This window comes from Chrysemys picta, chromosome 5, assembly GCF_011386835.1.
Source record: "Chrysemys picta bellii isolate R12L10 chromosome 5, ASM1138683v2, whole genome shotgun sequence".
NCBI classification, from domain to species: domain Eukaryota; kingdom Metazoa; phylum Chordata; order Testudines; family Emydidae; genus Chrysemys; species Chrysemys picta.
Window position 1 is genome coordinate 26,075,797 of NC_088795.1, and position 26,829 is coordinate 26,102,625.

The window sequence follows — 26,829 nt, forward strand, 5'->3', positions numbered from 1 at the left end:
GGGTGCAGGGCACTTTCATTTCTATGTGCACACCTCTTTGCAGGATAAGGGCCCAAATTGCCCCAGGGCTCAGTGTAAAACTTGGGAAGGACTCTCTGTGGGTGATCTCTTTTTTGGGGTTGTAGTAGAGCTGAGGTTAAAAAAAAAGTGTCAGTTATGTGGGAAATTTTTTAAATATGTTTTGATTAGAAACAAATGAACTGTTGAACCTTTTGAATTGATGTAATTGGAAATTTTGACCCAGAAGATGAATAGCAGTGGCCGTTGTTGAGTTTATTCAATGAGCAGGAGAAGGGAAGAATGGGTTTCCCTAGGAGCCCCCCCCCTCCAAAGACTGGCAACATAACCCCCATGGATAGTGGAAGGGAGACTTCAACTAGGGTGACCAGATGAGCACAATTTTATAGGGACAGTCCCGATTTTGGGGGCTCTCTCTTATATAGGCACCTATTACCTCCCCCCCCCCCATCCCGATTTTTTACACTTGCTATCTGGTCACGCTAACTTCAACAGGAACTAGGTGCCTAGGCATTTCTGAAAATTCGACTAGGTGATTATCTGTGTCTTTAGGTGCCTAAATAGTGTCAAAAAAAGCCAGCACCTGGTCTTCAAAGTCCGAGTGCCTGTGCACTAGACAATGCTGCTTCAATTTTATTGTCTTGGCTTCTGATTGGTGAAGAAGAGCTTGAACTTCTGTAACGGGCTATTAACTTGTTGGAAGAAAAATAACTGGACACAGACTCCAGTTACTCTTTTCTAGCCTATTTTTATTTTTATTACACACACAGTATTTGTTTTTAACCATTTTTGGCTGAAGATGATGATAAAATCAGCAGCAGACTTTACATGTAACCACATAGCAGGGCTCTGGTAAAACAGAGCTGTGAGCTTTGACTCTCCAGCCAATCTGCTTCATTCCAACATTGCATCTGAGATTGTGGTCTCTCGTACTCAGGTGATGTGTCACTCTAAAACCCCATAGGTATAGAGTCACCATGTCTTTATCTCTGAATAAAACAAAGGGCAAACATGTTTAACCTATTATGTTTAAAGAGGAACTCAAGAGATAAGTCTATTTATTTGTATTAACCGCAGTGCCCAGGGACCCTAATGAAAGATCATAGTGCTAGCTGTTGCATGCATGCAGTGGAAGAACTTGCTTCTGAGAACTAAAAGTATAGGATTATGATAAGTTGCAATAGGTGAAACTGACAAATAGGGTGGGGAGGATGAGAACAGTAAAATGAGCACATTTTAAATAATCATTAGCCCCACCTGTCTAGCTATTGTCAGATGGCAGTGTAATGTAGGCATCATGTCTAAGTAAGTCTACAGGAGGTATTTGAAGCAGAAGGAGGTGACAGCAGCTGTATGGATTTTGATAATTTCCCATGCACATGGGGTGAAAGCTTATGTTGCTTAAATATGGTCAATAACAAGGAAGCTTGGTGGATGTTTATGGGGAGAGCCTCCCAAGCATGAGGAGCAGTGTGGGAGGAAGCACAAAGGTGCTTGGTAGAAAATTTAACAAGTAGCTAGTGGAAGCTGGCCTCATGGGCTGGTTAGAGGCGAGTGTTGACCTTTTAATAACAAATTAGGGATGATATGTAGGGTGGGGATGGACAGAGGGTCTTGAAAAGTGAATACAAACTGCTTATGTTTGATGCGATAGAGAGCAGGGAGAGCCAGTGGACTGATGCAAAGAGAAGGATAACGTGAAAGTTATGGGCTAGGAAAATGATCTTTGGAGCAGCATTATGAATGGATGTGATCCGGGAAAGATTGGATTAGTCAAGGCCCGAGAAAAGGATGTTTCAGTCATGGAAACATGAGATGATAATGTGGAGAAGTTTTGGCTCTGTGGCTGGATAAGAAAACTGTATCTTAAAGATGTTATGCAGAAAGAATCAGCAAGACCTGGAAATAGCCTGGATGTGAGAATCTAGAGAGAGGTCCAAGTTGAAGAGGACACTCAGGTTATGGGCCTGAGTGACATACAAGATGGTAGTGTGATGGCTTGTGATGAGGAAAGTCACATTCAGCTGAGGTGGAAACTTCTTTGGAGGAAATCTCTTTGATACTGAACATTTTAATAAGATCTAATGTATGTGAAAATAAAGGCAGCAGGTTAGTTCCATTCAGTTTACAAACTTGGGGTTGGGAACATTTTCAATACGAGATTCTTTGTTGGTTGCTTCGGGTCTCAAGCTTTGTCCCTGATATGCAGTCATATCTTCTGTAGTTGGTTTCTCAAGTTATTCCCAAACTCCCACCCTTTCCCTCTGTTTCCTTTCAGTACTTTCTGCCACACATGAAGCTCACCCACCTTGCAGTATCCACTGTAATGAAGTAGTAGTGCTGGTGGAGATGATGCTTAGTTGTCAGTTTGTAAGCCACTGTAAAGTATTACAGTGATTATGTCATGGCAGTTGGCATGCATGAGCCGCAGCTAACTTAACGCATGCTTCTTGGGTAGCCCAGCATGTTGTTGAAACAAAAAGGAAAAAAGACACACACAGCCATCAATCCTCACATTGGGTTTGCCACAGATTTTCCTGTATATGCCCTATGAATGCTAATGGTTCACTTAAAAACACACATAATTAGCAAAAGCATGGCATACTCAAGAGTTGTTTTGGTTGGCAACTGGGTATCTTTGATATAATAGCAAAGTTCAAAGTTAACGTAATGGTCTGAGTTAAAATAATCTGGTATTGAGTAGAGTCCCTAGTAGAAGAGAAGATTGCAGTGATGGCTAGAAATTTACTCAAATCCATTAGGGTGTGTGGAGTATTTACTTTATATTTGACCCTGTATCTCTTTGTGATTGCAGTTTAGTTCTTTCTGTAATGGAAATGAGATACCATAAAGGGTTTCAATACATTGCTTGTATATCTTATATTTTAATATTTGTATTGCAGAAGTGCCTAAAGGCTCCAACTGAGATCAGAGCCCCATTGTGGTAGGCACTGTACAAACACACTGTAACAGATACTTCTGGTCCTTAAGAGACTAGAATCTAAACAGACAAAGGGAGGGAGAGTTAACACTATTCTCATTTTAGAAAATGGGAACTTGAGTCACAGAGGGGTTAAATGACTTGCCCAATGTCACACAGGAAGGCTGAGGCAGGACCAGGAGTTGAACCCAGGCCTCTTGAGGTCTGGTTCAGTGCATTAACCAAAGACCATCTTTCCCCTTGCTGTTGAACAGCAAAAGGGCAGAGCAACTGCTGAGACCTGTAAAGCAAATGTGCCTCAAATGGAAACTATTTCGACAGTGCTAGTTGCATAACCCCTAAATTAGAAGACTCCAGAAATCTGAACAAAGTCTGTCAAGTCAAACTACACTAGTATCTATCTACCAACCAACTGGCTTTCTTGAGCTGTAGAGTACACAATAGTGGCATCCCGAGTATCCAGCTAAAGGGCACAGCATGCTGGTAACAAAGAACAAATCCATGGTCCTGCTCTAGGGGCTCTATCCTCATAGATGCATTACTTGCCCATGCGTATTTCAAATAGCTATAAGGGATGGTATAGAGAAGGAAGTAACTCCCGGCTGTTTGTTGTAGTGTAGCTATTTGAGTACAAAGCTGGACTGGATCACAAAAGGTGTGGTTTTGGGGTTCCCTGCGTTGATCCCTGTGTGCGCAGCAGCCAGTGCAAACAAGAGGTCAGAGCTGCATGAAGTGAATCCTTTCGGTTATTACCTGCTCTTTATACAGACTAGCTCCCTGATGTTGCAGATGCCAGTGCTGATGATGCTGGTAACAGCTATTCAGCGTCCCTTTGCAGTCTGCTCTATCCCCTGATTCACTGGGAGATACAGTAGCTGTAGCAGCAGATTAGACTTTTTTCTCTTCTCTCTTTTCTCTCGCCCCCACCCTCGAGACCTCTGAGCTTTGACGTCACGTGTGCTCCTTTCAGTTGCCATAGCAGCCCCATTCCCCAAGCCCTCTGCCTGTCTCCTCTGGTAGGTTCCACAATGGTACAGCCAGCATCACGCTGCACAATGGTTTCCAGGCAGTGAAAGAGGGTGATTCAGCAAGCCACTCTTTCTTCCCCTTTTATTTCAATATTATCATATGTTTTCCCTCCCTTTCCCCCCTCTGCTTTATTTTTTTCCCCAGGGATTTTATTTAGTACACTTTTTTAAAAATTGGTTTGCCTTGAAGTCACCTGCCCATCATTATAATTATTATTTTTTTTAATACCCCATCTCTTCCTCAGTTTGGAATGTGGTTAAAAATACCACATAAGGTTGCAGTTTGAGGGAAGGGTTGCTGTACCGGGAGCATAGTTCGCAGGCACGGAATGGTAGGTGGTTGATGCTAATATTCTACGACTAACCTGCCTTTGCAGGGTGGGGTGATGAATATTGATTGTTGATTTAAAAAAAAATGAGAGAGAGAGCCAGGTTAATGAAGTAAACGGCTAACCGATGCAAGAAGGCAGCAGTGTTACAGAGTTTGTGGCCGGAGGACCATCATTTTCCTGTATTTGGGTGTGTATGAACATTTCTATTTGGGCTGTTTAGGTGACCGGTGGTTTTAGGAGCAGTACAGAGGCACAGCATGGATGGGGTGATAGTGATTTAACAGCTGGTGCATGTAAACAGTAGTGCTGTACTCAGCCTCCTTACCTCTGAAACTGCTGGGGCTTTCTTTGGGAGATAACTCTTGGCTTTTAATTCAGCAAAGAAAACATTTTGTTTGGGTGTGTATCTGTCTAGAGCGATATAAAATAATAACTATGTAGTCATTTTAAAAAAGGAATTGCTATTAGTAAACACCTTTTGTGATCCAGAAGCTAAAAGCACTGGCCTTTTGCATAGGGGTAAAATGTTTAATTAAAAAAAAAAAAGATTTGGGGGAGGGGGTGGAGAGTGAGTGTGTCCGAAAAACTGTGGTGTTGGGATGTGTGCGGTAGTTGATGGAAATTATAGGCAGATGGAGGGATGTCTTGAAGGAAGTGGTCTCTTAAGGTAGGCTTCACTCCATTGCATGACTTCCACATGTAATCAAACAAAAACTGCTGCATTTTATAGAGACACCAAAAGGCCTTAGGAAAATGATGTGCAAAATAATTGCCCAGGGGTATGCTACAGAAGAGAATCCAACAGTTTCTTAGACTGCAGTGAAATCAATGTAGCTTCATGGAAAAAGCCTCACATAGTTCTGGCAGCACTGCAATTGCAACAGAATTAACTATTTTGCTTTTTTCTTTTGCAAAGGGGGGCTTATTACAAAATAATATGCATTTCCCTTGGAGAGTGAAATGCCACAGCCATGCCTAATAAGCAAACTGTGCCCCCGGATAATCTGAATGGGCTTGTTCCCTGAGTGATTGTTAGCTTGTTTACATGGGCTCCTTTTTACTGCATAGCCTCACCATATCCTCAATGCAGCCTTCCCCTTTTGTGATTTGTTCAGTGTGACTTTTGCAAGAGACCTGGTGAAAGATGAATCAAGCCAAAATATAAATACAGATTTTACCAAAGGAAATGAAGACACAGAGGGAGAGTGTTTATGGGGAAATATTAAATAACATAATATGCACTGTCAGGATCCTCTCTGAAATGAGCTGGCTGCAGGGCATAGATATTTTGTCATGCATGGCCAATTTATTTAAAAAAAAAGGGGGGGGGGGAGTGGAGGAGTGAGAGCATGCATGTACAATATACTGGAATTGTTTGTGTTATGTTCCGCCATATGCAAACGCATTTGATTCAGATTACCTGGACATAAGGAGATGTATAAACACTGTGATCCTCTGACCCTAATTCAAAACATGTCATTGTCGGTGACTGCATAGTATATGCTGGAGTAAAGTACCCTCTTTTCCCTGGTTTTCCTTCTGCCTGCTGGGTACTCTTTCTAGACCCCAAAGTGGCATAAAAATACCTGTTTTTGTTGGCTGGAGCAATTGATTTTTCTCCATTGGGAACACAAACGTGAATCACAGAGGTGGCTGGACCTCAGAAAGCCATGAAACTGTATATTTTCTCTCCCTCTCTCTCCTATTCTTACACATGCACCGATATACACATGCCTAGAAACAGCAGCAGGATAATTTGGAGCTTTATGTTACTGATGAGGAGCTTTATGATTCCAGAAACATTTCTGAAGGGGATAAGGGTAAAAAGCACTTAACATGAAATATTAGCTGCCTTCAGCTGACTCTGCTTGCTTGATATTAGAGAACGTTTCTCTTGTTGTTGAGAGAAGTGTGTATGTGCTGGAAGGGTCGGTTTATGAGCAGATCCCAGCAGGGATGAATATGTTGTTTGCTGTCAGTGTCTGGCATGTCTGCAGCCATTACTTAATGATTTCATAGTACCGTTCAATAATTGCAAGGCACGATATTGTTCAAGTGTTGATTTTTGAAAGATACATTTGATATTACAATGGGAGATCTACCAAATTGTGCTATCCTTTTGGAATATTATAGGGCCCAGTCCTGCTTTGCATTGTGTTGCAAAACTCTCCTTAACCTCAGTGGGAGCAAAAGCAGGCCTCAAAAGAATCAGATTCCTCTATTACGCATACACTATTAAAAAAAATCCAATTATTTTAAAATATAGAATTAAGAAAGAAATCCTAGCTTTAAAACGTAAATTTAAGCTACAATGCAGTGCAAATGAACACCATTCTTCAGATTGTTCCTGAATAGCAAAAACTATAAACATCATTCTGGTGGGCACTAAATGCAAAGCAAGGCTTTGATGTGCTGTTCAGTGTGGAGAGCGCTCCAAACCACTTAAACCTCCCATTATCCAGGTCACATTTTTAGTTCATAGTAGCCCTAGTAGAAATTATGACTTTAAAAAAATCTAATCATTGCTTTGCTATCGTTCATGCTGCTTTATTTTTTCATTGAGGTAACAAACAGGAAGGGAAAAAAGATTTCGCTGAACCAGAATAACAAACAAATACAAATTGGTTTCCTGCTTCTATCCATTCTCTGCTTCCCTTGCTACAGGTTCTCTGAAGCTCAGTGCTACCCTGCAAGAAAAATACCTCCTCCCCCATATGGTGGGTAGATTTGGCACTAATCCAAAACTATGCTGTATCTGCTGCAAACTGCTCCCCCCCTTTCCCTTACTATAGTACCCACACCTTGGGGACAGAGACTTGGGGGAAAAAGAATCTTTTAGAGTAACATAGTCAACCGTAATGTAGAAACCTTGTTTATTAGTAACTGAAAGCAAAATACAACTTCACCTTCATTACTGTGGAATATTAGATGTTAGGGTCGTATTCCTGTGCTCTGTACTGAGAGTGATTATTGAAGTACAAATGAAAGGTGATATTGTGAAGGGGAGGGGAAATATGTAATTTTAATAGTACTGAATCTTCTAGTTTCAGAAGTTTATAGGACGGCAATACAATTTTACTTGGGTTGGTTACTTAATATACACAAGTCTTAGCTTAAGAGCATCACCATTATTATTGTTAGCAAGCTTTAAGAACAAGCCCTTTGGTATTTTTTAAAGTAATGGGAGCAGAAAAAAGAAATCAGATCCGTTCAGTAGGTTCTGATGCTTTTCTCTTTCTTTTGCACAATGGGGGTGGGGGCTGACCAGCTTCTCAGCTCTTACTATGGAGTGCCCAGCACAGCTCCCGCAAAGGCCATTGGCTTCTGAGTGCCCTGACAATCCCGCTGACCACGCCGGGAGGTGGGATAGGTTCGGAATGCCTCTGCACTGGCATGATTCTGAGAGGGCAGGACATGTTGTCTTTGGGGCTGCTTTGCACCACTTTCAGGGTGTAAAATGGATACACTAGAACACAGACTGGCTTTTGGCATATAGCCAAATAGTAAAAACAACCCCGCCCCCCCAAGGGTGAAATCCTGGCCCCCTTGAAATCAATGGCAAATTCACCTCTGGTTTCAAAAGAGGCCAGGATCTCACCCTAAGGAGCCAAATACTGAATTAAACATTGACTACAGTAGGATTGCATAGGATGTGAGTCAGTATCAAGTTTGGCCCAATACCTTAAGATGGTTTAAAAAGCTTGCCCCCGTGATTAAGGAGTAACCTCTTCTCATAAGGATTCTTAATATGCTATTCTTATTATGCAGTCTCAGTACAATCTTCTTTTGAGCTGCTTGCACTTTGTGTTTTGAATGAATGGTAAGAAAACTTTGCCTAAGCTTTAATGGGTTCATTGATATTGGACTGGAGCAGCCTTCCATATCATGTGACAAATACATGAGTAACCTATTTTGTTTGCTTAGAAATCCCCTCACTGTGGTGATTATATTACAAAAGAATCTTAAATCATACACACAAAATGGTGGGTTAATGTTGGAATTTTAATTTAATGAGGATTTTCCTTCCTTTTATATTTTAGTCTTCATTTCTTGTGTATGTGGGTCAATTAAAAACTTACATTTAAAAGGTAAAATACAATGTTTCTTTCTCTTTGTTTTTTCTGTGTTTAGGGCTAGCATTAGAAATTGGTACCAACAGCAGGCCAAATTCAGCTATGGGAATTCAGGCATGAAGTTGACCCCTCTCAATCATTTCCTATAGATGAGACATAGCACAAGCCGTGGTGAGTTGCAATGGATTCTTTAAAAATACAACGCACTCTTTTGAAAACTACTTAATGCCAACATGTATGCTGTTAAAGCTGTCATTTTAAATGTTGTCTTTTTTGTCATTTTTAGTCAATATGAGTACAGAGCTGCCTTATAAGTCTGTCGTTTAAAATCTTTATTACTGCTGCACTGGAATGTAATGGAAATATAGTTTTGGAGGCGGTGTGAAGGCAGTAGAGTAGTAACATAAAAACCATGCAGTGTTATGGACTTGATATAACTATAGACATATGCCATTGTTTATCATTTTTGCCTTATGTATCTTTTTTTACTCTGAGGTGACTAAATACACCTCAGTATGAGGAGTGCTTAGTGGGATTTTTTGGACATAAATCCTATGTTCCTTGGCTTGCTGCAGCAGGATTTAAATATTTTTGTCTGGTACCACTAGGAAAAGAGAGTGAAATTGACAGTAAAACTGACCATCTGAGCTGAGCGAAGTGCAGAAAATAAATAAGCAGCATGAATGGTGAAAGGCAAATAAGATTTTAAAAGTTCTTGTAGTTTTACTAATCCTTCTGGGTATCATTAGTAATGCAGGAAAGGAAGGTTTCTGAATATATCATTTTGATCTTGATTGTGTGTCTCTTTTAAAATTGATCCGTTGGGCTTTATTTTAATTATATGCCAGTAGGGTGAAAACCTACTGGTACTTAATTTTGAGATGTATAAAATGATCACAAACCAGATTTTTATTTGCTATGCATGTTTTAATTTTATAAGTAACCACATTTCTTTTGAAAATGAGCCAGTGTTTATAAAAACATGAGAACTTTTTTTTTTACCTTAAATATGTTTGCTACTCAGCAAAGCTCACCCCCAGCTGACCATACCAGAAAGGTTTGCAAACTGCATCCTAGCAGCTTTGACAACAGCTACAAGTACAGCCTGCAATGTCTCCAAGATGAGTTGTCTGATCTGTGTGTCATTACATCTCCTGTGGTTTTCCTTGAGGATCATACCAGCTGTTCAAGATGGGGAACCTTCACATCCTCTGTGATTTGGTGTAAGCCAATGGTCTCTGTGTGTATTCCATGTCCTGGGGAATCACGTAAGCTCCACTCAAGAAGAGAGGACCTGAGTCTTCCCAGCTTGAGCTAAAAAGCCAGATTCTGTAGCTAGGAGCTGTAACAGACTCTTATCTTCTATAGATGAAGCATAAAGGGGTACACAAACACATGCCAGCCAGTGCGTTATGCTAACGTGTTTAATATAGCAATAATAAAATTAGCAATGTGATAGGATGGCCTCAGTATTGTTGGTGAAAGCTGCTGCAAGGAATATGGGCTGGGCCTGAAAAAGCAAGCAGTTGAGACAATTTGTTTCTGTTTGAGGGTGGGAGGGGGTGAGAGAAGAAAAACAGTGCCCAGTGGTCTTTAGCATAGCATCGTAATCTGCTTACCCAACGGGGTTTTTCAAATAGGGAAACCGTATGCTGGGTGGGTACTACAATTCAGGTCAGAAGTGGGGCAACTTAGATACTGATGTTGCCGATGCATGGATATTTAATGAGAGTTCTTGAATGAATGTGGGGCTCTACTTCTGGTCAGGAAGGGTGGGGATAGAGGAAGAATGAGTGGTGTTGGTTTCCAAGTTTGTGGGTTGCAGGCTAGGTTTGTGATCTTCATCATGAGCAGGCCATTCTGTGTCCATGTTAATAAGCACACCAGTCTTCATCTTCATTTAGTAGGGAGCCAGTTTACATTGTAACGCCTCTTATATACTAGTCTGAATTCCTCCAGTCCAAAAAAGAGCTCTTAAACTATGAACAGACAGTTAGAACTATGCAAAGTTCAGCCGGTTGAGTTTGTAGGCTTTCTCCTGGACTAAACTTTCTTTGGCTTATATCCATATGGGTCACAAACTATGGGTTTTGCTTTCAGCTTCAAATAAACACACAAAAATAAAGGAGAAATTCAGATGAAGCTGCTGTTTAGGTTGAAACCACAGAGTCATGTGGTTTTCATCCAAGTTTGCTAAAAAAAAAAAGCCAGATTCACTCATCTTCTGAGTGAATCTTACCACACTCTTGATGGATCTGGCTGAGCATCAAGTTTGTATTGAAAACCAGAAAATGTCTGCTCGCTTTAGAGATGCGACACGCCTTCATTACAAAATCCAAAGATTGTAGCATCCAGATAAGATACTGTTTGCAACAAATCAGTGCATGCACACTCTAACTGGAAGAACTTTTTTACTGGCTTGTTAATGGAGAATTACAAAAAACTTTCATCAGAAGTTTGGGAGTTTTCTTATTATATTTTGAGATGGAGCCATGATATGTTTAAATTAGGGCTGTCAAGCGATTAAAAAATTAATCGCTATTAATTGCACAATTAAATAATTGTGATTAATCTGTGCTGTTAAACAATAAAATACATTTATTTAATATTTTGGATGTTTTCTATATTTTCAAATATATTGATTTCAGTTACAACACAGAATATGAAGTGTACAGCGCTCACTTTATATTTTTGGTTAAAAATATTTGCATTGTAAAAAACAAAAGAAAATAGTATTTTTCAATTCAACTAATACAAGTACAGTAGTGCAGTCTCTTCATCATGAAAGTTGAACTTACAAATGTGGAATTATTTACAAAAAATAACTGCATTCAAAAATAAAATAATGTAAAACTTTGGAGCCCACAAGTCCATTCAGTCCTCCTTGTTCAACCAATCGCTCAGACAAACAAGTATGGGTTACAATTTGCAGGAGATAATGCTGCCCGCTTCTTGTTTACAATGTTACCTGAAAGTAAGAACAGGTGTTCACATAAAACATTTGTAGCTGGAATTGCAAGGTATTTGCATGCTTGATATACTAACATTTGTGTGCCCCTTCATGCTTTGGCCACCATTCCAGAGGACATGCTTCCATGCTGATAATGCTCATTAAAAAAAACGCATTAATTAAATTTGTGATTGAGCTCCTTGGGGGAGAATTGTATGTCTCCTGTTCTGTTTTACCTGCATTCTGCCATATATTTCATGATATAGCAGTCTTAGATGATGACCCAGCACATGTTCTTTTTAAGAACACTTTCACAGCAGATTTGATAAAACGCAAAGAAGGTACAAATGTGAGATTTCTAAAAATAGCTACAGCACTCGACCCAAGGTTTAACAATATGAAGTTGCATACCAAATCTGAGAGGGACGAGGTATGGAGCATGCTTTCAGAAGTCTTAAAAGAGCAACACTCCGATACAGAAACTACAGAACCTGAAGCATCAAAAAAGAAAATCAACCTTTTGCTGGTGGCTTCTGACTCAGATAATGAAAATGAACATGTGTCAGTGCGCACTGCTTTGGATTGTTATTGAGCAGAACCTGTCATCAGCATGGACGCATATCCTCTGGAATTGTTTTGTTTTTGAGTGCAGTTCTGTAATAAAAAAAAATCTACATTTGTAAGTTACATTTTCATGATAAAGAGATTGCACTACAGTACTTGTATGAAGTGAATTGAAAAATACTATTTCTTTTGTTTATCATTTATACAGTGCAAATATTTTTAATAATATAAAGTGAGATTGTACACTTTGCATTCTATGTTGTAATAGAAATCAATATACAGTATTTGAACACAGAAAAACATCCAAACATTTTAAATAAATTTCAATTGCTATTCTATTGTTTAACAGTGCAATTAATCACAATTCATTTTTTTTAATCAGGATTAATTTTGTTGAGTTAATTGCGTGAGTTAACTGATTAATCAACAGCCCTAGTTTAAATAATATTTACATGGAATCCTTAATGTATTTAATACGGAACCATTGCCAATGCAGGTGAAGCTTTAGGTCAATCAGCCTTTAGCAGCGTTGCTTTTAGAATCTAGTTGTTTAACTAGCTTAATTTTTGGGGTGGGAGTGATATCATCTCTACTTTCCACCCATTATATATGTAATAGTACACATAATGCTAATGCTAGTACATATAATTTTTGGTTATCCTGAAGTACAATTATTCCTCTGTCCCATTGTGATGGAGCTTGAATCATTCATGCCTCAGGTCACCAAGATGTCTTGGCAAAGACTGAAACTGTTTCAGAATATTCAAAGTACCGACCAACACTTCTATCAGGGTTTTTTTTTTTTTTTTTTTTTTTTTTTTGCATGCAGGCTGGAGAAGAAAAACTCATTTGAACATTAATCTTCTGTTCCCTGTATCTCAGTTATAGGTGGTAATATACAGTATGTGCTCTCAACACAATCTAGCAAGAGGCATTGTGGGCTGCAAGTCCCTGCTTGGATCAGAAATACATGGCACCTACCAAAAGAGCTCACACACTTTGCTAAGTGGATAGTGTAGAGTTCCTGCTCTGGAGAGCTGATAGTTTAAATACTTTAAAATAAGTCTATATACGTTCAGATATTTAATACAATAAAGTATTGCGCATATGCACAATAGGTCCCCAGTCCTGTAAACATGGATGTGCTTGATTTATGTGAGTACAAGCTCTCAATTTAGGAGCTCGATGTACAAGTTACCCATTCGCACAATACTTGGGTCTGCAGTTTGGCACTTACGTGTGTAGATCAGGTAATTGCACTTGACTCCGTATGGACAAATATCCATTTGCACATGAAAATGCAGGCTTTATGCATTTAGAATTTGTGTGTTTGTGAAATCAGATGTCACTTCTGAAAACTTGAACTTAGTAATCAAGTGGAAAAGTTACACTATTATTGTAGTTAACAGAATAAACTGGCCATGTAATAGGACAGAATAAACTTTCAAAATCATAAATAGGTATCAGTTGAGGCACAAAGTCTGCCTACCACCAATCATCCAGTAAAAGGCAAGTAATATAATAACTGACAATATTTTATTCAGCCATAAAAATAAATTGCATTCCCGGGGTGTGTAGAATTTTGCAAGGCTGTTAGTCTCTGGTAGAAATTAAGTGAAACTAGTGAGAGATGGCCTAGGTTTGGAATATCAAGTTATGTAAACTAACTAGAGCTTTCATATTACCTTGGATACAGTAATTTTAAATATGTAAACACTTAAAAAAGATCCTCAAAGGGTTTCTTATCCTTCACGAATCTTAAGCTCAATATATTACAATATTTCATAACAGTATAAAACTCTTATTCTATCAGTGGCTCTTTCTTTTTCGTTGGTCTCCTTCAACACAATAAGCCATATTCTGATCTTGGTTTCCCTGAATATATGTACACTGCAAAAAAAGACCTGCAGCAGCGAATCTCAGAACCCAGGTCAAATGACTCAGATGCACAAGCCTCTTGAGCAAATGGGACTAAAAACAGTCATGTCGACGTTGGGGCTCAGACTAAAGCCCAGGGTATGAAATTTGGCGAGGGGGGGTGGGTGGGTTTCAGAACCTGGGCTCCAGGCTGAGCCTGAATGTCTACGTTGCTGTTTTTAGCTGTGTAGTGTGAGGTGCCAATGTCAGTTGACCTGGGCATTGAGAATTGTTGCCATGGGTCGGTCTTGCAGTGTAGATGTAGCCACCTATATAAATACAGAGTAGCTCAAAACTTTGTGTGTGTTACCAGAGCTCAGAAATCAGCATTCTGGAGTCATAGCTGAGAGCTGGAAAAACATTCTGGGTACTTACATGTAAAAGAACATGATTTTAAAGTTTAGGCCCTGATTGTGCAACTTCTACCCACATTAATACCTACTAATGTGCGTTGTCGCATTGAGTTTACGCGAGTTCCATTTAGTCACACTCAAGAGTACTACTCTAAGATGAGCAAAGGTTGCAGAATTGAGTTGTAGTGAGATGCCCTAGTGGTGGCAAAGAAGAAAACCCCAAATCTGTCTGCATTTGCTTGATCTTTTTCAACGGTGGCAAAAAGCTGGTATACAATATGAAGTCATAATAGGTTTCCCAGTTTGAGAAGAAAGATCTATCATTCTTCAGATGACATTTCACTGCTTACTTAGTGGCATTGAGTCACTATATTGAAAATGCTACCAATAATTTTCTTTTAACATGAATGATAACGTATAGCATTCCACAGAGAAAAGCATGTTCAGTTCACAGGGATACAATCAACTCCATGCAAAGCTGCCTAGAATACGGACTCCATTTGTATGTGTAAAGTTCTGGCAGCAGCACCCAGCTCAAATGGGAACCACTGGTCTTCTCCTGCCTGCAGAAAAGGATGCCTGTCGTTTTTTCCACACTTTTGATGACAGAACTCCCGAAGCAGCATAGATAGATAGATTAAAAGTTGGTAGAATTATCACAAACCACTAGGACATATTGTATTGCCTGCTCTAGAGGGGAAATCAGGAGCAGAAGATTAATGTGTAGTTAATTTAGATAACTTGAGTTTTCAGTGCTGCATGTGAATAATATGTATAAATAAATACACAATATATAATGTATAATCTTAACATCAACTGTGTAGTTTGGCTCTATGTGATTTTTACACGTGTTGTCCAACTGAAAAATGCAGCACTTGAGACTATTAGGTGGATTTTAAATATTTCCAGGAGGATGTGGGGACCATAAAATGATGGCTGGGTTACAGTCCAATGTAGTGTCTTCATTTGTGATAAATACGATCTTACCCCAATGTTGCTACCATTATTAGAGAAGTTTGGTCTAGCTGTTTGAGCTTAGAACTGTTGGTTGTTACAGGCCTTGAGTAGGTCACATAACCTCTCTTTGTCTCAGCTTTACCATTTTTAAACTGAAGAGAGAGAGAACATTTCCAAAAAGTCCAGGATTTCCAAAAGTGAGTGGTGATTTTTGGTTGCCAATTTGAGGCAGGCTAAAAAGGACCTAATATTCAGAAGGTGAGTGCTCAGCTTTTTCTGAAAGTCAGGCCCATTTAAAGTACCTCAAGTTGGCTCTGCAACTTTTATTTCTTCTGTCTCAATCAGAACTTAGGCCTTTTTCCTTATGAGTTAAATGGCAATGTTTTCCAGACAGTGATCAAATTATTCCTGCCTAATCTGACCAAATTAAATCAAAAGGATAGTGACAAAACGAGAGAGAGAGGGAGAGTGGTGTGCATGGTTTGTGCAAATGATTTGGCTCCTAAGATTTTAATCCAAAAAAATGTAGTATCTGAACTCTTTGATATAAGTAAATAGTGATTTATGGTGGAATATATAAATATTGGTTAATGTTTCTAAAGGGCTGTAGGAAGGATCATGATTATACTGGTGGTGATTGTCTATTGACATTTAAAAATGAATTTTTTTTTGAAAAAGTTGAGTACCAAGTAAAATCATTGTCCAGTTTTTTTTTCTGAACAGGATTTGGATATATTTACATTTACCTCACTACTTGTTATGTTGCATGTATCTGTATACATGCAAGCAATGCAACATGTTCCATTAAATGAACTTTCAGGATGGATTTATTGCCCAGGAGGAAAATGTCTACATTCTCCCACATCAAAAGCAGAAAAAATGGTAAACATGCCCTTTCAAAAATCCACAACAGACTGAAAAATAGTAACTAGGTGTCAGGCCATGACATTTTTTTCTTACCATTTGCTCGTTGAACAGGAATGCACAGAGATTCACACACCTGTAATGCTGATTGTAATGGGGATTGCAGAGTATGCTGTTACAACAGGAGAGCAAACTGATAAGAGCAAAGGGAAATAAAATTCATAAAAGTTTTATTTTTTTAAGCTCAGTTTTTGCCCTTATTTTAATAATCAGTCTCTTACAGGTGCTAGTTGTAAAGACCACTTGGAAGCTGTGGTCTAGTAGGAAATGTAGGTACACCTCTACCTCTTTATAGCGCGACCCGATATAACATGATTTCGGATATAACACGGTAAAGCAGTGCTCCAGGGGGGTGGAGCTGCGCACTCCGGTGGATCAAAGTAAGTTCAATAGAACGCGGTTTCACCTATAACGCGGTAAGATTTTTTGGCTCCCGAGGACAGCGTTATATCGAGGTAGAGGTGTATCTGGTCATATCCTATGCTCATTCTTCAGGTGGAACAAGTGTAAAATACACCCCAAAAGTGTGTAAATGATAAAGAAGGGATATGCTTTCTAGTGAGCTAACTTGTGGCAGTTTGGGGGGATATTGGTGAAATTCCAGGGCTACATGACACCCATTGTAGTCAATAAAAGATGTATAAAGAGATAGCTCAGTGGTTTGAGCATTGGCCTTCTAAACTCAGGGTTGTGAGCTCAATCCTTGAGGAGGCCATTTAGGGATCTGGGGCAAAAATCTGTCTGGGGATTTGTCCTGCTTTGAGCAGGGGGTTATAATAATAATACTTAATGGAGATATCCTATCTCCTAGAACTGGAAGGGACCTTGAAAGGTCATATGAGTCCAGCCCCCTGCCTTCACTAGCAGGACCAAGTACTGATTTTGCCCCAGATCTCTAAGTAGCCCCCTCAAGGATTGAACTCTCAACCCTGGGTTTAGCAGGCCAATGCTCAAACCACTGAGCTACCCCCCCGGTCCCTTCTAACCCTGATATTCTATGATTCTATGAATTTTCCCCAATTTTCAGGTCCCAAAAGGACTAAAAATAGGTAGATAAAACCAGTTACCACCTTGTTCCCAAGATCAAATGTGCAAATGAGTCAATTGAAGCCAGCTGATGAACAGTAAAATGAGTCAAGTCTCCATTTGTTTCTGAAGATGGCAATACTTCTTAAACTCCACATATGCCCGTAGTAATCTCATCTGATCTGAAATTTCTGCAGGTCACAACTGGCAGATGTTTGTTTCCTCTTATTCTGTTTTTGCAATTGAGGATTAAAAACAGCATACAATGCAGGTGAAGTGACATTGGGTTGTGTGCTGGTGTTGCGTACTGTACGCTGGTTTGTTTGGTGTTTGACAGTTCTTAGGTTACGTCAAATTGTATGGCAATGGTATACTCCAAGATGTGATGTGCCTTGTTGTCAGTAGTTCAGTATGCCCAGGCCTCCCATTGAAATCAATGAGCTCAATGTGATTGACTGCTATTTCCTTCCCCCCCCACCCCCTAATCTCACAGCTGCTCTTTAAAGACCTGAGCCTATGAGGTGCTAAGCATCCATATTTCCATATGGCAGGAATGTTCAACATCTCCCAGGATCATGTCCCAAATATGGGGAACAAATGTTTAGTCAGGCAATATTTATGCAGTTTAGCAAGAGCGCTGGTGTAACATTACCTGGGGGCTGGGTTTCAGGTCATTGACCACTAAACTTCTGAACTGTTGAGCCTCTCCATATAACCCACCAAAATTCCATTTAAATAATATGAGGAGTCTGACCCGAACCCTCAACAGCCAATAAATTTTGATTTGAGGGTGCACTACGGAGCCTAAAGAATAGATAAACCCCTTAAGAAGATTCCAGCTCAATAACAGAAGATCCTATATAATACTAGGATAAGGGATGGAAAGACAACACAGTGGTGGGTTGTGGTTTTCTGATGCTACAGTTATGGACATGGTTTAAGAACCTAGATACCAGATAGTAGTGGGGAAGGGGAAAGTGTCAGCAGAGGGGGCTGGGGAGCTTGGAGCAAACAGCCAACAGCACAGAGAATGTCCTGCCAAAACTGTAGAAAATACTCTGACGACATCAGTCTGTCAGCCCCACTTAGGCTGATTGTGCAGCTGCTCTGCAAGCAGGTGTCTGGCTGGGTTCTCCCTGCATTTTCTAAGCCCACATGGCATCCGAGTGTCCCAAGTGGCGGTCACCCCTGAATAGTTCTAGGTCTGTGGGGAGCTGGGGAGGAGAGGTGGCCCTGGCTGGGCCTCATTTTATACCCTTCTCCCCAGGGCAGCAGTACTTGCTTAGACTCAGATGCAATTAAATGACCTGAGCAGTATTCAAAGAGGGAAGCAAAACCCAAATCTCTCTCCACTCCTGTACAATCTATCTCCAACTTATGGGCATTGCACAACTGGCAGTCAAACAGAGAGTAATTACTCAGGCCATGTTGATTATTACACTGAAAGCATCAAACCAGCCATTTCTGTGAGCTTTCTCTTTGGAAATCTGTGTTAAGAAAGTTAACCCTGAAAAAGGAGGAGAACGTATCTCTCTCAGCATATTTCATGGAATTTCATGTTGGCTTGTTTGTAATTTCAGCTGGTACGTTGAGGGCCAGACTGTGCCTGGTCCCTGCATGAGGGTGCCAGGGAGGGAGGGAGGTATATGCAAGAATGTCTTACTGCCGGAGCAGCAGCCTGACTGAGAGCGAGTACTTTGACTCCTCCACAGGGCTAGTGCTCCTGTTAGCAATAGGCTCTGCAAAGGAATAGGGAGGGTCAGGGAGATCTTTGAGCCATTACCCTTCTGAGGCATTATGGTGGCTTTGGGCACAAAGCCTTCCTGAGCTCCTGTTGAGATAATGTTCCTCCACTGTATCCCAAAGACAGGGTAATGCCTATAGGCCCCAGTAGAATGCCACTTGCGTTACTGTCGAGTCCCAGGGCTTTGCATTGTTGTTTTTACCAAGCAAACATGAAACTATTTACATGTTGACAGTCATTCCATCCAAAACATCACTATCTATTATAGGGGCTCTTTAGTACTGCACTTGGGCATCACGCTGAAGTGGTTGGCTGGACCTCACCTTATTTAGCCAGTACAGATGGACAAGAGAAGCAGTGAATATTAATAGTTAATGGCTCAATCATGCATCCTTAGGCTACCCAATGCTCCTATTGAAATTAATAAATTAGTCTCAGCTGTGTTAATAAATGGGAGATCTTTGAGGAGGAATACTTATATTAATTCTAGAGCTAGCTAAATTTGAATAGCTGCAGCTTTGCTTTCTGAGACACTGTTGTTGAGATTTTTGTTCTTATTGTTGTGATGGTTTTCCAAACTTCCATATTCTCTTTCAATAACTATATTGCAGCCTTTCACACTGGCTTGGCAAACGAAGGGACAGATTCTACTTCCTTCATGTGCAGAATTCTCATTTATCGCAATGTCAAGATCAAGGGTAGCCTATGATCCGAACTCTGCCATTAGTCCTGCAATCAGATTCCACCTGCATGGATTAGGTTGCAAGATTGTAGCCTGCATGAAAATTTAATGGAAGCTAGTGGCATCCTGACAGGCAGTGCATTGCGTCAAGAGCAGAACTCGAACCAGATTGTGATGCTGAGAATCGCGACCTGGTTCCCCCTTGCTCCAGGTGGAATGTAATCAGTGCTAGCCCTACACCTGGCACAGCTACTCCCATTGGTGTGCTGGCTGGAACAGGGTGGGGCATGTGTGTGGAACTAAGTCTCTCATCACCCTCCCTTCCCACACCCAACCCACTTTAATGAGGGCGTGGGGGGAAGTAACGTCCTCATGGGCATTGATTTTTCTTTGTGCTGCTACTCACAATATGAGTAGCTCTTTCAAGGGAGTAAGGGTGTGTAAGGCACCTTCTTACTCCCTTGACCAAGCACAAAAGATGGCCCATCAAAACCAGTAGACACAATAATCCATAATCCTGTATTTCGGAATTTCCCTATCCCTGTGTGCTCAAGTTGCATTGAAGTTGATTTACTAGCCATACTTATAACTATCCCCCTTTCTTGAGATAAATAAAAATGCAAATAGGTTCCTGAAAATGTAATTGAATATGTAAGAGTCTCTGAAAAGAAATAGTCATTGGTAGGAGAATTTTACCCTTCAAGTTCATTTACTGTCCTAAGCAAAATGTTCTAATGTAGGTTAAACAGAGCACTTCTACTGACTCATGCCTTCATTTTCAATCCCTTCCCCAATAGTCTACATAGGATTTACTGCAGAGAAGAGTTCACATCCACTGGTTGACTTTATATTTTGGGATAATCTAAATACTTACTCCCCAAACATAGAAAGCTCAAGCAACAAAAAAGAAAAAGTACACACACATTTAGTTCTGCTACTGTTGTTGAAACTGGAAAATTAATTCCTCTCTGAGCTTTTCCTGAACTAGAGCTCCACAATTTAATTGCAAATTATAATATCTGCATTAATTTCAAGTTAGATTTTAGTCATCAGTTCAGGGATAGATATTTTTATGGCATTATGAATGCTTGATTTACAGTTGTATTTAAAATTAACTTGATTATACTTTACCAAGTTGTGTTAAGAGAAATAGCTTTCATGCCATACAAATACAGCCTCAAGCTTTTGTGGCTATTGTAGTGACAATAATCTATATAGCCATTGATAAGAAAAATTTAAATGCAATGAATTCTTCTTAATCTAACAAACCTGTAGCGCAGTGCACTGATTTTCCTTTTGTGCACCTGGGAACAACATAGACATAGATGTATTCACTTGGCTTTGGCCTTTCTTACCCTTGGGGAATAGAATAGATTTCAAAAGTTTCTTTAGTGACTATGAATTCATGTCACTCCTGCCATCCTATGCAAACAAATGAGCACACCATGCTTTTAAAATGTAAGATCAGAGCCTCAGCTGATGTAAATTAACATATTCCATTTAGTTCTGTGGAATACCAGCTGAGGATCTGGCCCTTAATTTCAGTTTAATATTGCTGTTTTAATGTCTTGTGCAGATGCTCAAGAATCCATATATGTGCTGACAAAGCCAATATATATCACTTTTGTGGTATTTTTAGTTATGAAGTTTCTGGGATTTTTCTTGCTTTTCTCATACTTTTACCTGAATGTTACTACCTTCAATGTGCCCCATGTTGCAGTGACCCAGGTAAAATATTCTTTCTGGCTTTCAAACTTATCTGTAGCAAAGGCCTCTTGTCAATTGTAAAACAGTATTGTCAACCCCAAGTATTTTTTTTTTAAAAGATTGGGTTAAACTTCCCCATCCCCCCCATGAGACTGGCTTAAACAGCATGAGATTTCTTTTTTTAAAATTGTGTTTATTTGCCTTTGGGTTTCTGGGCCTTTAAGATACTTTTGGATCATGTTTTCTAGCTTTTGTCTGTAACTGTGAGGGCTCAGAACTTGTTTGTTTAAAAAAAAAAAAAAGCCAAGATTCTCTCATAATCAGATGACTTCAGGAGCTGAAATTGTACGAAAAAAACACTCAATAGTGTGAAAATCACAATAAAAATTGAGTAACATTGGGTAAGCTCTTCAGGTGTACCCTATAGGAGTATTCACACATTCCTGATCAAACTCCACAGTCGTTTCCCAGTCTGACCTGGGAAATGTTCTCTGTGGCAGTTTCTGTTTTCTGGCTGTTCCAAAGTCGTGGCCTGGACCCCATGTCATTGTTGTAAATGCTTTCAAAGTTAAGGAAACTTTAGAAAAGCTCTAACCAAACCGCAAAGATGGAATAATAACCTCCAAACGGGCACTTGTCCATGATATTTTGAGATATGTTGTGTACTAAAAAGAACTTGCTGATGTTATTGAAAGTCTTTGTGCCCAGTTCTATGGTTCACATGCTGCCAAGCCCTTCATGTGTCTGCCTCTCTCTCTCAAAGGAAAGAACATTTAATAAATAACCTGAAGATACTCAGATGACTGACAATTTGACTGCTGCCAGAAACATAGCAGTTCTTCCTCTGTTCCTTTGAAAACTGTTAGGACACTGCTACCCTCTATGTTTTTGTAATCTCCTCCTGCTCCTCTTGCCCCTCTTTCCCCCCTCAATAAAAAAAAAAGAAAAAAGAAAAGGAAAGGAAAAGAGCAGGCATGGTGGGCTTACTGACTTTTTATTTTCCTCCTCAAATAACTTTTGGAAGGGAGAAGTCTGTCTCCTGATTGTGTTCTTGCTATGTACTGTACATGCCAATGACTTTCTCACTGTGGCTGCTTTCACAGCACCCCATCTTAAGGGCCTCATCATGCTGTTACTGAGATCAGTGGCAAAACAACATTGAGCCCTTAATCTGCTGCTCCCAGCCTTCAGTACCTAAGGGAAAATAGTAATATTAATAATAGGAATAAGAGAATTGTTTTTTTAGTCTAAATCATTGCACAAGTTCGCATCTGAATCAATCTCTCAGATTCTAGAATGCATATGTATCAAGTGCGATTCTATAACTGCTACATTAATGAAAATGACAAATGATTCTGCCTGTAAGATAGCTATTCCATTAATTGCTTTGGAATGATTAAGATCACTATATATTGTTAAAAGTTCAGTATAATGCACACGCTGGGCCAGATTCTGAGCTGTCGTAAATCGGAGTGGCTTGATAGTCTTCAATTAAGATATGTTGACTGCTCCAGCTGAAGATCTGTCCCATTATTTTTTTTTAAGTCTTTAGATATGAGTGAAGATACTACTAAACTCATTAAGAGTGTATTCGAAAACTTCACAACCATATATAAAATAGCATAAGTATTATGCAAAAAAACCAAGATTTTACCCAGATTACAAAATAGAAAAATCAAATATCCCAGCCCAAGTGACACTGAAATCTTTATAATAAAGCAGTAATTATACTTGGCATTTATCAGGTACTTTCTAATAGAAACTCTCAAAGTGTTTTACACACATCCCTTTCATTACAGGTAAGTATAAAACAAGTATGTGAGCAGATTGATTTTAAATGGGCTTTCTTCACAGAGGAAGTGCTAGACCTGGGAACCAAATTTTCTGTCTTGCAATCCTGTGCCTTAACAAGGCTATTTTTCCTCCCCGGGACACCATCTGTGTCCCATGTCATCTCCCCCTTTTCCATTCCCTTCCTCTCAAAATTAATTTTTAGTTTCACCCTCAAATGATGAATTGCTTTTTGAATCTGCCCTTGAAAATGTCAAATGGTTATTCATTTAAAAATGTATGCCAAAAGTGATGCCAAATGGAAATTCTAAGAAACCAGTAGCACTCAGCTTTTGAACTATCATGAGGCATCCTCCTTTCCAAAATATCTTGGGTCAGACCCTCATGATTGGTTCCCTGTTGCCCAGTGTGGCACAAGGTGTGGGCACAAAGATGTTTGTAAAATTAATCCTGATCCAAGCAATTTTATCAACAAAATAACCTGAAAATTCCCCAGAGTGAGGAAAACCTCAGCGCAGATGAACAAATCTTCCTACCACCTGGAATAGTTCCACTGTATGAGGCGTTGCAAATGCTATGGTGAAGGTGAAGCTACCTTCACTGCCCTCTAGGCTTCTCACCCAGGAACATTATCTCTAAAATTATTGCATAGTACAGTCCATCATTGTTCCCCAGGATGTGATTGCAGAGCAATTGGCCATTATTTTTGAAAACTCATGGCGATGGGGGGAGGTCCCGGATGTCTGGAAAAAGGCTAATGTAGTGCCCATCTTTTAAAAAGGGAAGGAGGAGGATCCGGGGAACTACAGGCCAGTCAGCCTCACCTCAGTCCCTGGAAAAATCATGGAGCAGGTCCTCAAGGAATCAATTTTGCAGCACTTAGAGGAGAGGAAAGTGATCAGGAACAGTCAGCATGGATTCACCAAGGGCAATTCATGCTTGACTAAACTAATTGCCTTCTATGACGAGATAACTGGCTCTGTGGATGAGGGGAAAGTAGTGGACGTGTTTATTTCTTGACTTTAGCAAAGCTTTTGGTACGGTCTCCCACAGTATTCTTGCCAGCAAGTTAAGGAAGTATGGGCTGGATGAATGGACTATAAGGTGGATAGAAAGCTGGCTAGATTGCTGGGCTCAATGGGTAGTGATCAATGGCTCCATGTCTAGTTGGCAGCTGATATCAAGCGGAGTGCCCCAAGGGTCGGGGGATACTAGACAAATTCAAGGACAAATTAGAGGATTGGGCCAAAAGAAATCTGATGAGGTTCAACAAGGACAAGTGCAGAGTCCTGCACTTAGGAGGGAAGAATCCCATGGACTGCTACAGACTAGGGATCGAGTAGCTAGCAATTCTGCAGAAAAGGACCGAAGGTTTACAGTGGATGAGAAGCTGGATATGAGTCAACAGTGTGCCCTTGTTGCCAAGAAGGCTAACGGCATTTTGGGCTGTATAAGTAGGAGCATTGCCAGCAGATCGAGGGACGTGATCATTCCCCTCTATTCATCACTGGGGAGGCCCCATCTGGAGTACTGTGTCCAGTTTTGGGCTCAACACTACAAGAAGGATGTGGAAAAATTGGAAAGAGTCCAGCAGAGGGCAACAAAAATGATTAGGGGGCTGGAGCACATGATTTATGAGGAGAGGCTGAGGGAACTGGGATTATTTAGTCTGCAGAAAAAAAGAGTGAGGGGGGATTTGATAGCTGCTTTCAACTATCTGAAAGGGGGTTCCAAAGAGGATGGATCTGACTGTTCTCAGTGGTACCAGATGACAGAACAAGGAGTAATGGTCTCAACTTGCAGTGGGGGAGGTTTAGGTTGGGTATTAGGTACAACTTTTTCACTAGGAGGGTAGTGAAGCAGTGGAATCAGTTACCTAGGGAGGTGGTGGACTCTCCTTCCTTAGAGGTTTTTAAGGCTGGCTTGACAAAGCTCTGGCTGGGATGATTTAGTTGGGGATTGGTCGTGCTTTGAGCAGGAGGTTGGACTAGATGGCCTCCTGAGGTCCCTTCCAATGCTGATATTCTATGGTTCAATGATTCTTGCAAAATAAGGCTTTAGATGCAGGCTTTCAAAGTAAAGATCGGTATTTAATTTTATTCATTGAGTAGATGGGTGGAAGGGGAAAAGAAAAAGGAAAAAATGAAGGGGACTGTACCAATATCTTCTTTAGAATTATCTTAATTTCTCCCTTTTGATATGTGATGCATCTGCATTTAACACTCTAACAGTTTCAAATTACTTTTGTTATCCACTTTCAAAATTTGAAGCACTATTATTACTCTAATACATGGATTCTCAACCTGTGGGTATATGGGAATAGGTACAGGGGACATGGCATCCCTTCCTTTCTTCATAGAGAGGAACCCCAAACCTTCTTGGTGTTGTAACATAGAGTTGTGGAATGGAAAAGATAGAGAACCACTCCTTCAATGGACTAGCACACAGGAAGATAACAAAGTGACTGAGTGGCATTCTGTATTCTAAATGTACAAAGATGAAAGTAGAATTAATCTTAAAAAAATAGCATTTACTTTATTGCACTATTATGTTGGATTAATATGGAAACATTACATCAATAATATTAGTCTTATTGGGATATGGAGAATTTTATGCTATTGACCACACCTAAATCTCATAATGTTTATAATAGGTGTCATTAATATATTACTACCACATATAAAATGGCAATTGCATTTACATTCACAGTGAATAGTATCTCTTCCTAGACTTCCTGCAGGTGCATTAATATAATTTTCTCCCCTCTATTACCATACATGAATAATAAATAATAGTGTAAACACACTCAAGTTGTTATCCTATCATCAGTGATAGGCAGTATGTTAGAGCGATTTCTTTCCATTTACATTAAAAAGAATTTTTGCAATAAAAAGGATCATTTGGATCAGAAGTGCAATAAGTTGTCAAAGCTCAATTTTAATAATTTTGTTTTTATAATTGAATGAGTTAATGGTAAACTCATATATAAAAATTAAATATTTTCATTGTAATATATGATGCAAACACATTCTATTGTTTGGGTGCGGCCCAAAGTGAAACTGCCTAATTAGTAAAAGAGTAGAGACTGCCATGAAGTGACGATATTTGCCGTTGGAAAGCGGTTAGTGTTGCCTCAGTACCACCGGTAATCCCTGCATTTGTGGTTTCTATACTGAATTGCTTTTGAATGGCAAATATCAACATTGTAATGGTGACTTCTGTATATTACATGCAATAAATATTATTATTCCGTGTAAAACAAAAATTGCGTGGCTTAATTTTCTACCATAATGGAGCATTAAGATTGTTTATTTTCATTGGATTGGCTTGCTTGCTTGCTAAGTAAAAAGAAGCCATGGTTTTATTGCACATTCAGGTTTCTCACACTATATCAGATTTGAAATAAATTAACTGAATACATGTATTCTCATCTGTATGGGATATATTCACTGAAATACCTAGAAATGCTAGAAAAAATAATCTGTATATCTGCTCTAGGCACCCTTGAAATAACTTAAAATACATCACAAATAACTCCATTGATGAAAAAGTACAATTTAATGTCACTTGCCATCAGTAATCCAGGTAAAACTCTTCCTTCTCCTCCTCTATTAAATCCCCATCCTTACAATTCCAGCTACTGATGATTACTGGAGGTGGAGGGACATGAGCTTTGCAATGTGTAATGAGCACACACAGAAATAGCTGGACATTGCCTCCTTTACACTTTCATATTTTTAAAGTATTTCAAAAGAAGGAGAAAAAAATAAGGTTAAGTTATTCGTCTCTCTGTAGGAATCTACTGAATATATCTTTTACCGC

General features: G+C 39.7%; 1 protein-coding gene across 49 annotated transcripts in view; it reads left to right on the top strand.

The window, feature by feature from the left end:
- MAPK10 (mitogen-activated protein kinase 10) overlaps positions 1-26,829 on the top strand; it is a 317,031-nt gene that overhangs the window by 58,932 nt on the left and 231,270 nt on the right. For 7 of the 49 annotated variants that reach the window (XM_065597575.1, XM_042856444.2, XM_065597582.1 and 4 more), the window contains exons 1-2: positions 3,969-4,506; positions 8,451-8,563. Coding sequence is in view for 3 of the 49 variants with exons in the window: in XM_042856441.2 (XP_042712375.1) it covers positions 4,317-4,319 (3 nt within the window). In the remaining 46 variants the exon portion in view is untranslated. Of the gene's footprint in view, positions 1-3,968; positions 4,507-4,915; positions 4,987-8,450; positions 8,564-26,829 lie in introns of those variants that run through there. The other 42 variants (XM_065597565.1, XM_065597564.1, XM_042856445.2 and 39 more) reach the window with 20 other exon arrangements.